We start from the raw sequence: 18,078 nt of genomic DNA, 5'->3' as shown, positions 1-18,078 counted from the left end.
TTAAACTAACTATTAGCCAATAAGTAAAATAATATTTTTTATCAAATGAAAAGAAAGAAAGAAAAATGTTACGCCCATAATATTTTTTGTTGTATATATAGGTATATACCAGGATAGGTTGTAATAATGATGTTTGAGTTTGGAGAATAGTGTTTCATAAAGGGAAAATTCAATTTCTAGAATTTTCTAAGTGAAAATTTGATATACAGCATTTTCAATCGGTCGAAACTTTGGCTTGATCAATCAAAATAGTAAGAAGAATAATCCTAGAGTTTCTGGATGGTACGATCGCTATTTGATTCCTGTTCGATCGAACAAAAGGACCTCTCAACCGATTGGAACTTGAAAACTGAATTTTCTGCAGAATTTTTTTGGTGACTGTTCGAAAAGGTTGAAGAGGTTTCAAGCCTTGTGAACGGTTTTATGAAACATTTTAACCTCCTTATGTGCCTTTTGATGAAACATAACCCTATGGATATAATTAGAAGCTTATGTTCACTTGAAAAAATATAACACAAGAAATCTTGTGTTCATTTTCCAAAATTGCTATCTATAGAATCCAACATCTTGGTTGTATATTGGGGACGAATTTGCGATAACCCTTTAGCAACAACAGTGTGGGGGGCAAATATTGTCTAAGAAAAACAATATAATGCCTCCAAGTTATCTTTTTTTTATTTGTCTTTTGTCTTAATTTTGTTCTTCCATTATTACTTTGTGTAATATTCCTAACATTTTTCACAATAAATCCTAAATATCATGTTGTTATGGTTGTTATTGGTGAGCAAAAAAGTAATTTTAATGGTAGCTTCAAATTGGAACTAGTAACAACTTAACACTTAGGATTTATTATGAAAATGTTATGAATGTAGCATATTAGGGTCATATTTTCTATATAATTGGCTAATCCTTTGACAAAATGTACTTTACTTGTAAGATAGGTTTAATATATCAAGAAGTATGTTGATCAAACATATCAAGTGGTATTTTTAAAATCATGAAGATTGATCCAAGAAACAAGTTAAGGAAAGTTGTTTCATTAAGTCTCGACAAAAGCTCGACAGATACAGCTTCGAGGTTTAATGAAGAAACTCGACACAAACTCGATCTATCGAGAATTACGATTTCATAATTTCCATATCTGAAATTCGGCCATGATGTCTTATTTGATTAGGGTTTCTTTTCTCACAACCCTAGTCATATATAAGGCAAATTTTAAAAGCTATCATATACGAATACAGAGTCAGAGACCTAGAACTCATATACTCTGTGTAGTAAGATTTCTTATACTTGTAACCGTTTGATTATTAATTAATAGATTCTTGAGAGTGATGACCTTAAATTCACCCGGTTTCATTTAAGCCTCTATTTAGATTTCGCTTAAGCCCATATATATATATATATATATATTCCCTTCTCATCAACAAAGTCTTTCCTTTTTCATCTACTTATGTTATAATTTTACACTGTTATGGATTTGCTTCACAGGTTTACATAATTTTTAGCACCCATTATCAGTGTTTGATAAATGTTGCAAAGATTGAAAAAATTATGGGATTAGAAGAAATATAAATTCTGCAACAAAATGTGAAACCTAACTAGGGAGAATATCTACTATTAGTATTGAAAACATAGAGCAGATTTCCTTCTTTCCTCTATTTACTAGGGAAATGTAGTCTCTCCTGTAGGTTAAAATTTCTCCTAGTTTGCTAATAGGGGTATTTTCAACAAAAACAAATATCCCCAAACATGTCACTCAAAGAAGCCGACAGCACCCACGGGTCTATTAGCTTTACGGAAGTAGACAGTATGACCTATGGCAACGACAACTAGAGTGACGACAACTTTACGGAAGCAAATGGACACTTTTGTAAGACAACGGGGAGCCCTTGGATAGGATGAGAAGGCCAACGAGATCATCTAGCCAACGAGATAACAAGGCCGACGGGTCCAAGCATGGTTTTCCTTGATCCCCACGAATATCTATACATGGAAACATCTTGCATGACACGTGAGATGAAGCCCATTACTTATCTATACCACTCATATAGAAAGGTACCCTGAAATCTTGGAAACCCTAAGATGCCAAACCCTTTTAACAAGGAAAAGACCCTACTTTGGAGGGATTTCGATTCACCACTCACCACTATATAAGCACTAGACCACCACTTTTCTCAGGTACGCAGAAACTCTCTAGCTCTCTCACTATAAAGTTCATAGGGACTTCTCATTCACTGACTTGACCTTCAGAGAGTTTTTGGCCGGTACCACACCAGTGCCTTTTGTTTGGTTATTTTGTTCTTGTTCACAGGTACACATTGGAGCAACTTGGAGCCTACAACTCACTAACAATTTCAGCACATCATCATTTGCATATATATATATATATATATATATATATATATTAAGCACAATTTTGGAACTACTTTCTACTTCTTATACAAATTTACGTTGAAAATGAAATTTAATATGTGGTTTCTAGTGGATTCATCTTATTTCAATCTTTTGGATTCTTCTACCCCAATAATTTAGGCAGCATGGATCCCACACCATACTCTTGCACCATCATTTATGTTCTGCAGTTTTGAATCATCTTGCTCGTTTGCTTGACCTCGTTAATCTATTAGTAGATTTTGTTTCACCAGTATATGTGGATACTACTTCTCAACAAAAAAAAAAAGTATATGTGGATACTACCCATTGATTGACTTTGGATCCCTATCTCTCTCTCTCCTAAGGGTGATCTATAACCCCCCCATGATCTCATCAAAGTAAAGTAATTAAGTAAAGCTCTTAATCTAATCTTAGGGTTGATCTAAAAAGCAATTTTAGAGGCTGAGTATATGAAATCGGCAGAAACTTTTTGTTGCATCTGGAGATGTGAGGAAACATATTTGTGCCTGTAGATCAGTGCTCTATGAAAATTGTTGTGTTAATTATGTTTTGCCTATAATGGATTGGTATTCCGCCTTGACAGAACTGGTTACCTACAAACAATAGGGTTAGCACTTCGCAGCCTAGTTCAAGAAATGTTAGAAAATGAATGAAATATACGAAAATGATGGTAAAGGTTTTAGTTTCAGCCTTTCAGGTACCATTGCTGTCAGTTTGTGAATACTATGAAATAAAAAGTGTTGTGTTATTTTTTTATTCATAACCACACTCTCAGCCAATATATATATATATATATATATATATATATATATATATATATATTAATAACCACACAAAAAGGGTTGCAAACCAGAGACCAATATGGAAGAATATGATAATTTCCTCTATTTTGTATGTATGTACTAATTTTGAAATTTTGATTCACAAATAGTCGTATTATAATTGGTTAGCATCTAATGGTGTACTTGCATCGGATATTGCTATTTTGATTTCTAATTGTAGGGGCTTGATGACTCGTGACTACACGAAAGGGGTTGCAAACAAGAGACCAATATAGAAGAATATGATAGTTGCCTCTATTTTGTGTACCGCTGCTATATGAAACTTAAAGTATGGGTATTCCGCAAGAGTGTTTTGCAAATGCTCTGTATGTATAACTCATAATGTAATTGATATGTAAATACTCCATCATATGGATTACATTATGAGTTATTTTAGAATCACAACCAATTCTACATCTATTTTCACAACAATTTTATGTGGCAGATTGTAATTGATCATTTGTCACTTTCACATAAACTCATCACGTTTTTCTACCACTCACAAGCATTTAATAATTATGACAATAGAAGTGGAATTGGCTGTGATCTTGTAATTTTCTTATAGGCAATTTAAACACATCCAGTACCATTTTTCATTTAGTGGTTTTCGGACGGAAATATACCACACATCAATAACTTAATTATAGGGGTCATGACTTTGACAAGCACAAATTATATTTTTAGCTAACACATTCACATTTTACGGATTCTCCACCATCTGTGCCAAGTTGATAATTCAAATGGGGATATACAACAAATTAAGAGCTTAAGTATTGAACCATCAACCATGACCTTGACAAGTAATTAATCTATATATATAATAATAATAATAGGTAAAGCAGAAAGAAAATCCAATTAAATTTCAAATTGAAATTCAATTAGAGTTTAATTTTGTGCCACGTGTCTCGTCTAATCTAAATTTTTAAATTTTTGTATCAAATTAATTAATTTAGTGTAGAAAACGAAGAGTCTAATATAATAAACCACAAAAAACATAGTCATATAACTAAAAAAGATTCAAATTTATAAGTCATCTATATTATATATATAAAAATTAATAGATAAAACTTAGAGAAAGTTGAATTAGAATTTGAAATTATAATCTAATTTTGTATGTGTCTAAATTTATGTGAGGACTACACCATAATTATCCACTTAAGCATGTGCCATGTGTCTACTTAAGTTTTTTAAGTTTTGTATCAAGTGAGTTAATGATTTCAAAATACTAAGAATCTAATATTAATGAACTATAAAATTTAAAAAAAAAAAAAAAAAAAAAAAAAAAAAAAAAAACAATAACATATACTTAATAAAAATCACAAGTTTCTCAAAAAATAAATAAAATGAAAACCACCACATGTTCTATCTTATTAAAAATTAGAAGAAAAAAAAATTATAAGTAGTATTAAATTTAGGTAAGAATTTTAATATTTGACTACTTATATTTACTTAAAAATAATAATTTGACTAATAATCTATGTTTTATGATAAAAATTGTATTTAATTTTAAATATATCTATATGTATGCATGAATACATGTGTTACATTTTAAAAAATAATAATAATAATTTGACTAATTATTTATATTTCTATAATAAAAATTTTGTTTAATTTTAAATGCATCCATGCGTTTGCATGGAGTTACATGCTAGTATATATATAAGTAGAGACCTCATATTAGAGAGTATAAAGTTGTGTTATGTGGCACATTCTTTGAAGTTGGTTATAAATCAACAAAGTTTGCATTTATATCAAAGTATTAGTTCATTAAAATTAGCCAATAGAGTAAATGCTTATATTAATTATCTATAATTGTGCATTAATTATATATATCAAATGAATTTATATGATTATTTTTATACTCTATATAAGAGATTATTTTTAGTTGGAATAATAATAATAAATTTAGAATATGACATTCTTACTCATGTAGTTGCTTTGACAACAATTGACACAAAAGTCATAAAAATAAATCTTATTCTTTTAAATTTCCTAACTTTTTTTAGTCACATGTAATATATATATATATGTGTGTGTGTAAAAGAATAAATATATTCATTTTGTTATAGCATAATGAAATTTTAATATAATTTTTCTAAGATTTAAATGAGAAACATTTTTATTTTATTTTATGTGAGACACAATTGAAACACTATATTATGCAACAATTGAAGCAATGTCCAATAAAAAGGGGAAAAAATTAGTAGCACACAATCAAGAATGTAAAAAAATAAATAAATAATTGAAGGATATATGCATTTTTTTAATAGGCATGAAACATTCTTATCTATATTAACTACTATATCATGCAATTTTCAATTTGTGAACACATATATATATAGTGTGATTTCTATTTTGTCTATAAAATAACTAAAGATTACAATATTTTACAAGGAAATTTATTCAAAAAAATTTTCTACATCGATAATTAAGGGGTCTGAACCATGAATGTTTCTGTTGGAAATTGAGGTGCCAACCAATTAAGTTACAAAATTCTTAATAAACTTATTGAAATATTAGAAAAAACTAATAATAAGTTGCACCACACATCATACAGGAATTTAATTAATTATATTAATTTCTTAAAACATAATTAGAATAGAATAATAAATAAAAATTACATTCTTTTTTTACGATATTCATCTAACAAGTAATTATAATAAATAAATGGTTTTCACATGAAACAGGGACAACTTTGTATGAAGGGATTGAGATTCAATATTTTGTTATAATTCAATGAGGAAAATAACCCACTAATCACATGAATGCCAAATATTTTGTTGTGCATAATCGATAAATTCTAGATTATATATGGTGCTTGTTAGGTTGTTCCTAAATGTGGAACGGCTTTGGAAACCTTTTCTCTACCGAATGTGACTTCCATCAATGACCTTTAAAACATATTTCCCATTTTAAATCTGCTCAGCAAGTACAAAATTTCTGGAATTCCAATTTTTGCTTCCTCAGCTTAGGTCATCGCAATGAAAATTTTGAGTGTCTCCAGGTACCTAGAAGATCCTCTATTATTATTGCTAAAATAGCCTTAAATTTGTCAAATAAATCTTTGAAGGGAGGTCCTTACTAGTCTACAATATCAGATTCATCAAATGGTTTTCTTTTGTGGTGAACCTTGATAGAAACTCAATTGGCATCTCTCCCAAATAACACTTATTTTCTCCTCAAAAGAATGAGAAAGATGAGGTTTTAATCATAGTTTCAAAATTCAGTATGTGCATACGCAACTTACCGATAATTAAATGGAAAAATGGGGGTTAAGGCCAAAAGTGAAACTCAACATCAGAATAGCACATTGGGTTAGGGAATTCGCAGAAAACTCTGATGTAACCTCGCTCTATTGTCATCCTTACTTCCAAAAATCTCGGAGCAAGTGTTCATGCAAGCTATACGCCTAGCGCTACAGTCCTAATCAATGGAGTAATAACATCTGACACGAAGCAATGAAAAATAAAGAGATTGACTCAAGTGAGACTGCCACAAAAATACTGTTGCCCATAATTTGTATATGAAGTGACATGTCTTAAGCCATTTAAACTGTTCATTCCAGCACCATTGGCAAAAAGACAATCAAACTGAATTGCATCCATAGAAAACGCAGCACAAATATACTTTAAATAGTTCCCACACATCAATGAATCAATACATTCCTCATGCTGAAAGGAGGCACATTGGAGTAGCCAAAATTTGCCCATCACTCGGCTGAGTCCTCGTGCAGTATTACATACTCTCGGCTACAAAAACCAATATGTATATAAACAAATTAAAATTATGCAACAGGAACTGTTCAGATTACTACAGTAAGGTCAAGCAACCATAAAGCTGCAGAACACAAGAAATTCTTATGTGCAGTGACTAAAAAAATTCTGACAGCTCAATACACATTCACGTGACAAGCAATGAATAAATCAATTTTCCCAACCACACATGACCAATAAGTTCCCATGTTTAAGGAAGAATTTTTCTTTAAATGAGTTTAGTACACAATAAGATAGTGCAGAAGGAGGCCTATCAGGCAGAAATGCTCAAACTTATTCACCACATCGGAATCCAATATAAAAAGCTCAACACTCTTTTATCCAGTCTTTACATATTCCGAAGCTGCTCATTCTTGTTCTTTTTATAAAAAATTTAAATTTCTGAACAAGAAAACGATTAAAACTGTCATAACTCATAACATACACAAATAAGGTCACAGGAAAAACCAGTTCTGGAAGAGGAGGAAGAGAAGGGAGGGGGTAGATTGAGCCTACAAAGGTTTATGGAAACAAGTGCTCCCTCTTTACAAGAAAACATGCTTTTGGGGTCGTCACAAAAAGAATTCCTTTGCCAGAAAAACCACAAGAATTTCTATCTTTATCTCTTAGAAAGGAGATAGGAACCTTTTTTTTCTAGGAAACAAATCATTGCTTATAATTAACACCATAAATCTTTATGTTATCCTATGGCCAAGAAAAATTCAGCTTTGCTTAAGCAAAAAAATCGAAATGTATTCAACATTTTTCAAATATCCTTATTCCTCTGATTCTACATAACAATATGACCAAATTCATCTTCTAAGATAATCAAACCCCTAAAATTTAAGGTGAAGGAGATCAGGAGTTCCTTTACAAGTCCAAAACTACCTAATATAACTACTAAATGAAAAACGAAACTCATCAATCCCACGAGGAAACCACCATTTTCATACAAACAGTACTATTTCTAAGAACCATTGCAAATAATTTTTTTTCTGCCTGGATAAACTCCAATGATAAAATAACACTAAACTCAGTTACCCTCATGCTGCACAATATTATATATCTAGAATTTGACAAGTGATGAACTAAGTTTTACTTCCCTTTTCTTTACTTTCAAGAACAAACCCAACTTTGTTGTGTGAATGTGAGAGAGATGGGCTGCACTACATTTAAAGGAAGCATCATAATTCATCACTTGAACTTTACATGCTTTTAGATTCCACTCAATTAATTAGCTTTGATCACAGACATCTCAATTTCAATATCCCTCCTCTCTTTTTTACGGTTTGTATTTTCCATCAACACCCACCCAGCTTCTGTCATAAAAATCCAAATGTAAACCAAAACAAGATTTGTTAGCTAACAGTAATTGGATAGTCCAAAGTAAAACCACAAACCTACAGCTGAAATTCCATACTTCCCTGGGTACAAATATGAATAGATGACTTGTATATTGTTGAAGAGACTCAAAAGAGTTGACAGTATAAGAGTCACAACAACCCATATTTAGACCAAGAATTACCCAAATATTTCGAAGAACATCACCACATCTAGACACAGGAATTACCTCTTCCACCTTAATCTATTCAGCAGACTATATTCCCAGTACTAAATACGGAAGAGGGGGGAGGGGGGGGGTGAGGAAACCAATGTTTTCCTTCAATTAGAAAAAGGTTGTAGAGATTACAAATCTTACATGAAAATGGATGAATTCTTTATTTGGACCATCTTAGAAAGGGGGGCAAAAAAGTATAACGTGTTTTTAAGAAAATATCAAATCATGTTGAAAAAAATAAAGTCACAAACTACTACTGTCACATTAAAACAAACATTCACATTCAATTGCAAATTTCATCATCAAATTGAATAAAATAATACTAAATGAGATCAAAAGCATATGTTAAATGTTAAATAGTGGCCTACCTACTATTACCAAATCTAACAGTGTCTTTTTCTATAAGTTCATAATAGCGTTGAGGTTCAACAGCATTATCCTGCAAACACAAGAGAACATGTTACACAAAATTGCTATAAAAGATGAGCAAATTTCAATTAGTTAACACTATTTACACTCAAAAAAAAACAAAAAACATAAAACAAAAAAAACCAAAAAAAAAATATATATATATATATATATAAAGAAATGGAAACAAGATACCAATATGAGCAACTTACATTAATATAAGTTTTATTTGTGCTTCCAAGGTCCATTAAGTAAGGCCTGCCATGGTAAAAGAAAAAAGGCTCTTAGATATTAGATCAAAGATATTCCTACTACCAAAAAATAAATCTCTATCCAATGAATTAAAGTAATCACTAATCAGTTTTAGTCTTACCTTACTTGCTTTGATACTGCACCATCAGGTTGCTCCTTTTCCACTTGCCTGACAATTTAGGGGGAAAAAGTTAAAACAGTGTTCAAAAATGTCGATTAAAAATATGAAACTGCTAAATATGAATATACCTGAATTGAATAACGGCATGTTGCTTGCTGCAGGATGGGTGGTCTGTTGGAATGTCCGCCACCCTTCGTTCCCTCCCAAAAAGATAACAACTTTGACGATGTATATAAAGGGGCTCTGTTGAAGATATGCACTTCTTAGAGCACATAAATATTGCAAGGAATTAATAAAAACTTTTCTTTGATCATTAAGAATATTAATAATGCAAGAAGAATGAAAGGACTTATTACATGCAAAACAAGAAAATATCTTAATGAAAAAATGTGCTTGCATCATATGGAACATGATCAAACACAAAGTTGTCATTGAAAAGAAAACAGAATAAAGGATTAATCCTTTAAGGCTAGGAGAACTAAAATTGACCAGTCAAATAAACTTTCTTCTTACGGAAAAGCTTTTTTTTAGTTACAATTATAAATAATGAAGTTTCACTTGATTTCACAGATGTTAGTGGTATAAGATACATACACGTGCTTTCCATTTATAAATAAAAAATAAAAAAAGGTAATGTTCAATATAGATATTCCCTAAATTATGAGAATATAATTAAAAAAAATTATAGTGATTGCTAATTATGTCTCATCACAGGAAGGACATTTTTATTTTATTTTTTTTATGACAAGGAACCCCCTCAAGGTATGGGCAAATGGGACCACCCCTGAGGGACAAACCCCAAGTGCCTACACATCCCCACTGAGCAGGCATGGGGTAAATCACAAAATTCCTCAGCTAGGAGTCGAATTAGAGACTTCTGGGTTTACAGTTAATCCAGGAACTCTCTCTTACCGCTGATACTGAGACACCCCGAGTGGGGGCAGGAAGGACATTTTAAAATATTTCGACAGACTCTTCAAACCTTGATGACTCTAAAGTGAATAAACTGAAAACCAGCCCAACCAAGAAAAGGAATAATCAAGAAGGGAAGCAAGAACAAGGAGAGAGCACTTGGAAACTAGCATATATAAGCTCTATAAGACTTACCATTTAGCACTTCACCACCCTTGAAAACATAAAGCCGCCATCTTACATCAGGTTTTCGTGCCTCTGGGGGTTCATTGAACAGAAGTGTCACACCTGACAAAGTAACACACTAACACCCACTTAGAAAAGGATATAAAATTTAAGGTAAAAACCATTTTTACATCCAATTGAACAATTGAATCACACGGTCCTTCACTACCAAGCAAACAACACAATGTGAATAGCGTATCAACTTCTAGGAAATAAAAATATCACCTTTGACTCTATTGGTTTCTGCAGCAAGCTTTCCTGATAACTCAAATGAAGGTTTTTGCTGCAATAAAGGTAACAGCGATTAAATAGGATTATGATGCATATCCTTTACCCTTTTTTTTTGGCTAGGTAAAGGGGCTAGGAGGATTCAACCCCCAGACGTGCCCCACCCAAGGGGGCGGACATGCTGGTTGGCCTATAGGCCATTGGCCTTTACCCATTTAAAACAACAAAATTTGCACCGTGATAAGACTACTCAGAATTTAAGGATAACGAGACCTGTTTTTGCCACAACTTGTATTCAGGTCAAGAGGGATAAGTTAGAACAGATAACCAAAAAAAACCATAATCATGGCATTATGACAAAAAACAATAATCAAGCTAAATTATACCTTTTCCTTTGCTTCCAAGGCCTCCTGGGCAGCTTTCATCTTAGCAACTGAATCATTCTCATTATTCCTGCACAAGCAGCAAGCAAACCCCAGTCAAAAGCTATGTCAAGGGTGATGCAGGACAAGACCAAAACCAAAACCAAGACAATGACTAATAGATAGGCAACCGTCAACACCTAAGCCTGCTTGGAGTCAGCAATCAGCACTAAGCAAGAAAGGGACTCTAAGAATTTAATACAATACGAACAACCTAATTAACTACTAATACCTAAAATAAAAATATAATTGATCAATAAAAATACAATTGACACCAAAATTATATAAGAATAAATAAATAAATAAATTTTTCCTTGCACTCTTAGCATCAAAGATTGATTTCAATAATAGTAGTGCATTCTTAATCTTGAGAAAGATGAGAGAATAAAAAAGAAAAACAAAAGTAAACAAAGACAAAGTTAAGTCTATTAACTCAGATTTAATTTACTTATGCTAAAAGGTGCAAATTCAAAAGGCATTTTTGGTGTAATTGGAGCAAACTCAGATCCTTGAACTACATACAGAGCGGCAGGTTACATCTTTTACTTTCTTGCTTTTTTTTTTTAATTTTTATTTTTAAGGACATCAGTTAAGTAATTCTCAAGATTTGCTTCAGAAATTTCTTTTTTCTTTTGGAGCCAAATCCTTCAAAATTCTTGTAAAATCTCATTTCATCAATTTTATTCTATCTGTTCTTGGCAGCTGCTGTGATTTTTATATTAATTCTGTTGTTTATCAACTATACATGATGTTTGTCCCTTGTTGGCAGGGGAAAGACACAGCTGAAATCCAGAACCAAGGGTATAATACATAACTATAATAAGGAAACTGAAAATTTCACATAACAAGGAACGCTATGCATAAATTCCTTATCTTTCTCCATCCATTTAAAAAGAATCAATACGTCACAAATATAAGGAAAAGATGGCATTATTCCAATGCAAAATTCACCACTTCCATCACATCATAGACTGATGAAAGCTTACTCAATGAAATGGGGCAGGTTGGTCAGGCTGCAGTTTTTCAAGATTTAGGAATGAGAGAATCTCAGCAGCCTTAAAGAACTACCATTGAGCTGCTTCTTTAAAATCTTCTTAAGCCCACTTTATGAAAGTAACTAAATACCAAACAGGCTGCAGGGTAGCTTCTGCTTTTTGAAAGCAGAAGCAATTCTGAAAAATCTGGCACTACACCTTGGTAACAACATAATGATTCCAATGGACTGTATCAATCAACATACACCTAAAGTATATAATATGGCTAAAATACCAAGTTACAAGATTACTTTGGACATCATAAGTGACTTCTTTTTTTCTTTTTTTTTTAATTCCTCACCTTATATCATTAATGTTTCCATAGAAAGTAAACTCTAAACTAGAGATAACAAGTTCCTTATTGAAGCTAAGTGAAGAGTTTGCAGTTCATCAGCAGCTTACCGCTCTTCAGATCCTCTCAAGTTTGTCACCTGAAAAGAATCACAATCATATGTACATATATCACAGTCAGTCACTTCATAAATAATGCAATGAAAAACACTATCCACAAATATGCATCACTAATCATATGCTCAGAAATCAAGAATCACAATTTCTGAAATACTTTGATAGTTAAATTTAGTTTTCAGCTATGACTATGAGCATTGGAGAAATGCATGCCAAAATTAAAAGAATAAATATATGTACAGCTCAGAGGTCAAGCTGAAATTAATCTGGAAACTCTAATTTAATCTTTCCAATTTGAACTCATTAAAATTGTTCTAATTTGAATTACATTTATGATAAAATATGATTTCCTAGTTTCACAAATAAATAAATAAAGGCACCATTAAAACTTTCAGTATAACAAGCATGCTTCTACTTTAATCCTATTTTATTTACGATCTCTCCCAATTGCCTACCTTCTTGTGGGTAGTTAGATTGGGGAATAAAAACCATCATTTCATAAAATCAGGTGACATCATCCAACTGACTAGAAGGTCCTATATAGTCTACTAGTTACACAGTAATTGCTCCTTACTATGAATGGAAGTCCACAAGAGAATGAATTCAATTCAGATCTATATTATAAAGGTAGTACCCCTAAAAAGATTTACATATAAATATTAATATAATGAGTTTTATGAATGTTCAGGAATCAAGGGTCATCTGCAAAATAACTTTTGCCATCTTACAATGAAAAGCAAAACAATATTCTTGCATTGGTTTTCCTGAAGTGAAAAATATCATAAGAAAACAAGTAAATGAGGAAAGACATTTGAAGGGGTGGATATCACCAGACACCTCGTCACAATCTCTGGAATCAGCAGCTGGTTGAGGTGATTGAGATCTGTGCCTGCTCTTGTGATGACAATCTAATGGAGAAGTAGACCGCTCATGTCTTGATCTTGAAGACTTGCTATCATCTCTACCTGACCTCTCTTTTCTATCGCCCTTAGTTTCCCTATCAGAACCCCTTTCCCTAAGTGTCCCCCTATCGCTCCCCCTGCTATGATTACTTTCATGCTCTCTCTCAACTTCATTATCATCCCTCCTCAACCTCCTCTCTTTTCTCTCAACCCCACTTTCTCTCTCAGAACCCCTTTCCCTATGTGCCCCCCTATCACTCTCCTTTCCATGATTTTTTTCATGCTCTCGCTCAATTTCTCTCTCAACCTCATTCTCATGCTTTGTTGGCCTTCTCTCTTTTCTCTCATCCCTAGTTTCCCTTTGTCTCCCCCTATCACTCCCCCTGCCATGATTCTTTTCACTCTCTCTCTCAGCTTCTCTCTCAACCTCCCCTTCATTTTGAGCTCTCCTCAGCCGCTTCGCTCGGGGAGAAGGCAAGCGAGCTCTCTCAGTTTCTCTATCAACTTCCCTTTCAGCCTGAGCTCTCCTCAACCGTTTTGTTTGGGGAGAAGGCAACCGAGCAACAGGAGAACTTGAAGGTGCCTGCTTTGGAGACTTAACACAACCAGAATGTTTCTCTCTTGCATCCGAACCATTTCTGTGGGAGCTCCTATGTCGGGTGGGTGATCTTTCTCTTCGAGGTGGACTCCTCCTATAAGGAGACCCCCGTCCCCTAACTGGAGATTCCAAATGATTGGATACATCACGCCCCATACTTGATCCACAATGTACTACCTACTGAAAATAAGTTCAACATGAAGTCACAAAAATGCAACCATTACCCTTCAAAACAAGCATCTAGACATTATACTTAACATAAGTGAAAGATAGTGTTTGAGATAGTGAGAAGTGAGAAGTGAAAAGTGAGTTGTCTGTGAATTAAACAGTGCTTTTAGATCTCTATTTGTGACCAATTTTACTAGACATTTTAGTGTTACCAACTTTATTAGGAATTCGTCGGCTTGTAATACTAATACAGCAACAAGGCATGTTTGGCCTTTGCTACTTATTCGGTTTTATTTTGAGTAAATTGTTTGTTGGTAGGAATGAAACCGTAACCAAACAGCCCTTACATGCTAAATCTGTATTAGGAAAGAAAAGCTGGTGAGTCATGTTAATGACAAACTTAGATTATCTTCATCTATCATGTGATAAGTTTAAAATGCTAAGAAGCTCAAGGATCCAACAGTATAGCTAATGTTCAGCTTTTTAATACCTCAACAAGTATAAAGTGGATGGCAGTTATTGCATGTGAAGAAAAAGAAAAAATTTTAAAAATTAAGAAAAATTGATATTTTAGTTAAATAGAGTGTAGAATAGATAATCTGACGTGTGTATCTTTGAAAAACAATTAAGTAAAATAGAAAAATTAGATTTTTATGCTTAAAATAAACATAAATTTTTGTACGAATTAATGTGAACGTTCACTTGGTTTGTACAACACAAATCTGATCCAAGACGATTCCAATTACACTCCCACATGGCCAATGCCTATTGGTCACCAAAACTAACTGGACTGAAACCACTAAAACTGTCTATACACTCTAGCATTCCCCAAAACCCCTCAATCACTGTGAAATCCACAAAAACAAATACACACACATTCAAACTACAACAAAGCCCAAACCCTATCACCAATGAGTTTGACGAGTTCACTCCAACTCACTCCGATTCTCCTCACTCACTCGGTAAATTTCTCTCACTCCTTTGTTTTCCTCACCAAGTTTCATTTTCCCTAAATACTCTCATTCTTCTGTGTGAATTTTCTGTCAAAATTAACAGAGCCTTAACCCTTAAGGTTTTAAATTTGTAATTTATGTGTTTTTTTTTTCCCGAGAAATTGTGTGCTTTGACATTGGGAATGACAAAATGTAGGGTAATATTCAGGATTTAATTTTTAGATTATTTTTTATAATTTCATTTTACAGTGATTTTAGAAATTTAGTGATGAATCAGTTAGGTCTTAGTTCAACTTTATGGCTTAGGTGAGGTAAGCCCGACATTATAATTTTTGTTTTCGAAAGCAAAATGATTGATAACTTTAGCTAACAACCAATGTGCAATGGAAAATAGTGTGTTCAAATTTTTGAAAATATTTACTTTGGGGGTTGTTTTTTGTATTGTGGGTTGGAAACTTAAAATGGTCGTACCCAATGCACAAAGCTTCGTCTTTTGGGTTGAAAACTTATGTTATGTATAACGTCTAGGTGCTTGTTTTGACGGGAGAAGGTGAGCGAGCTTTCTCAGTTTCTCTCTCAACTTCCCTTTCAGCCTGAGCTCTCCTCAACCGTTTTGTTTGGGAAGAAGGCAACCGAGCAACAGGAGAGCTTGAAGGTGCCCGCTTTGGAGACTTGGCACGACCAGAATGTTTCTCTCTTGCATCCAAACCATTTCTGTGGGAGCTCCTATGTCGGGTGGGTGATATTTCTCTTCGAGATGGACTCCTCTATGAGGAGACCCCCACCCCCTAACCAGAGATTCTAAATGATTGGATACATCACGCCCCATACTTGATCCACAATGTACTACCCTACTGTAAATAAGTTCAGCATGAAGTCACAAAAATGCGACCATTACCCGTCAAGACAAGCATCTAGACATTATACATAACATAAGTTTCCAACCCAAAAGTCAAAGCTCTGTGCATAAGTTTCCAACCTAAAAGCACTGTTTAATTCACAGACAACTCACTTCTCACTATCTCAAACACTCAGTAGCTGCAAAAACAAATAACACAGAGACTCCCAATGATTCACATGTTCAAATTTAATTCACAATCAGCCTCAGCCAAAAAAAAAAACACCATAATCAAAGATTCACAAACATTATGGAGTGGAGAGAGAGAAAAATCATATCAAAATCAATGTTCGGTTTTGAAGTTGGAAGGAGAGAAAAAATACTTTGAAGCAGATTGAGGTTCGGGATGGAGGCTGGCGTCGGAGGTGGAGTTGGCAGATTAAGCGGCCAGCGGCGGCGGTGACTGGAGGCGTTCGTTAATCCTGGGGGTTAGTCACTGCCTCACTGGGTTGATCAGCTGGTGTGGGACAATGGCGACGAGGTGAGTCTCGCATGAGTGGCCAACGGCTGTGGCGGCGGCTTGGCTGGTGGCGGCGGCTTGGTTAGAGGCGGCGGTGTTGGTGGAGTGAGTCACTCACCGTTACTCTCTTCCCTACTCTCTCGCTCTCTCTCTCTCTCTCTCTCGACTTTCTCATCTCTTCTTTGAATTTTTGGGTATAAATTCCACTCGGGTTGCGCTAATGCCAAATAGTTCTGACTTTTCAAAATTATTCAATTTGGTCTCAAGTCAACTTAATGCCTAAACCATTAGTTATTTCGAGAACAAATTTCTTAATTTTGAAAAATCTTGAACGTAGATGACATTTACCCTTATTTTTTTTCTTTTTAAAATTAGATTAATTTGTAACCGTGGGATAAATGTTGAATTAGGCTTTTAATTTTAAATAATGTTACTGTCACAAATTATTTACAATATTTTTACAAAATATTGATATATCTAATTTTTTGTTGGTTTTAATATAGACTCATCATTAATATCACTTTTTTATTTAACAATAATCATTCACCGCATCATAATTTATAACTCTAGCACTTCCCTTTAATTTTTTAGGTTGGGCTGATTAGGCTGTTTAGGTTGTTAAGAAAGGGGGCTAAGATTTTGAAAGAGAGAGGCCCAATCCTAAAAGTTTCTAAATATACCTAATAATTTTTTTTTTCTTTTTTTTGGGCCAGGGGCCTTGACCCTTTCCTAGGTCCGTCCTTGGATGGAGTAGAATGCAGAATTTACAAGCAATAATTCTAAAGATGGGCTACATTAGACCTGGACAAGGAATTAGGCAAGGAAGTCTTGTCTCCCTACCCGTTTCTCATTCAAAGCCTCATATTTGTCATATTTGACAAAAGCAGTAGAGGATGGTGATGGTTCATCAAGTTGGCAAATGAAGAAGTAGTTCGAGGCACCATTCTTGAAGTAATGGAGGTAGAACTACCAGATATTGACGTTGAAGATGACATACTAGAGCTTCCCAAGATTTGCTCTGATACCATGAAGAAATCGTGGTTAAGTTCTTGAAACTAGGCTAGTAATGGCAAAATAGTAGAGAGAGATTTAGAAAGAGGAAAGAGAAGATATTTTCTTATACAAAATGTAATACGAAGAACATTTGTGACTATTCATACATATCTTAAGCTTTCTACCATCTGTGACTATTTATAATTTTATACATATCTTAAGCCTTCTACCATGTGATATAATTCACCTAAACTGATTTAGTTAGTAACAGAAAATGACAGCTAAGCTAACAAATTTCGATACCAAAATCTGGAGGGAAAATCAGTTACAGTATTGTTATAAATCAGTTATTCCAAATGACATTGTATCGAAGACTATGCGTTATGTATTAGACTTGAGCTAGAAACGGCGTCATGTTGAGCAAGTGATCACACGCATGATTTCAAGAGCTAACGTTTCGCATGTGTCTTCATTTAACCAAGGTGCCAATTTTTTTTCTTTGGTTGTAAGTGACAATAGATTTAAGTCTCTTTGACAATTTCAAATTTTATTAATTAAGTAATTGAAACTT

General features: G+C 33.5%; 1 protein-coding gene across 11 annotated transcripts; it reads right to left on the bottom strand.

Annotated features, from left to right (window-relative positions):
* Positions 1-6,554: 6,554 nt before the first annotated feature.
* On the bottom strand, positions 6,555-16,684 carry LOC115982700 (FHA domain-containing protein DDL-like). Of its 11 annotated transcripts, XR_004089705.1 has the most exons (12): positions 16,379-16,684; positions 13,373-14,215; positions 12,530-12,558; positions 11,058-11,124; positions 10,669-10,726; positions 10,414-10,506; positions 9,435-9,549; positions 9,307-9,354; positions 9,146-9,191; positions 8,894-8,964; positions 8,177-8,286; positions 6,876-6,964 (listed from the first exon to the last, which is right to left on the bottom strand). XR_004089705.1 is itself a non-coding variant. In XM_031105385.1 (11 exons), the coding sequence occupies exons 2-11, from the start codon at positions 14,189-14,191 to the stop codon at positions 6,925-6,927; spliced, it is 1,386 nt and encodes a 461-aa protein (XP_030961245.1). In that variant the 5' UTR covers positions 14,192-14,215; positions 16,379-16,684; the 3' UTR covers positions 6,555-6,924. The 11 variants fall into 11 exon arrangements, 9 of the variants coding, with proteins under 9 accessions (XP_030961245.1, XP_030961244.1, XP_030961243.1 ...); XM_031105385.1 differs by lacking the exon at positions 8,177-8,286 and having other exon boundaries at positions 6,555-6,964; XM_031105386.1 differs by lacking the exon at positions 6,876-6,964 and having other exon boundaries at positions 6,973-8,286.
* Positions 16,685-18,078: the final 1,394 nt, after the last annotated feature.

The sequence above is a fragment of the Quercus lobata genome, chromosome 3 (genome assembly GCF_001633185.2).
Source record: "Quercus lobata isolate SW786 chromosome 3, ValleyOak3.0 Primary Assembly, whole genome shotgun sequence".
In the NCBI taxonomy this organism is placed as follows: domain Eukaryota; kingdom Viridiplantae; phylum Streptophyta; class Magnoliopsida; order Fagales; family Fagaceae; genus Quercus; species Quercus lobata.
Note: the sequence above shows the minus strand (reverse complement) of the source record. Positions and strands in the feature narration are given on the sequence as shown.

Coding starts and splice junctions, on each gene's coding strand:
- LOC115982700 (XM_031105384.1), bottom strand. CDS start 14,191: ATGGGGCGTGATGTATCCAATCATTTGGAATCTCCAGTTAGGGGACGG. Junction 10,507..10,668: donor AGAAACCAATAGAGTCAAAG/GTGATATTTTTA, acceptor TTACTTTGTCAG/GTGTGACACTTCTGTTCAAT. Junction 9,355..9,434: donor CATGCCGTTATTCAATTCAG/GTATATTCATAT, acceptor CTAAATTGTCAG/GCAAGTGGAAAAGGAGCAAC.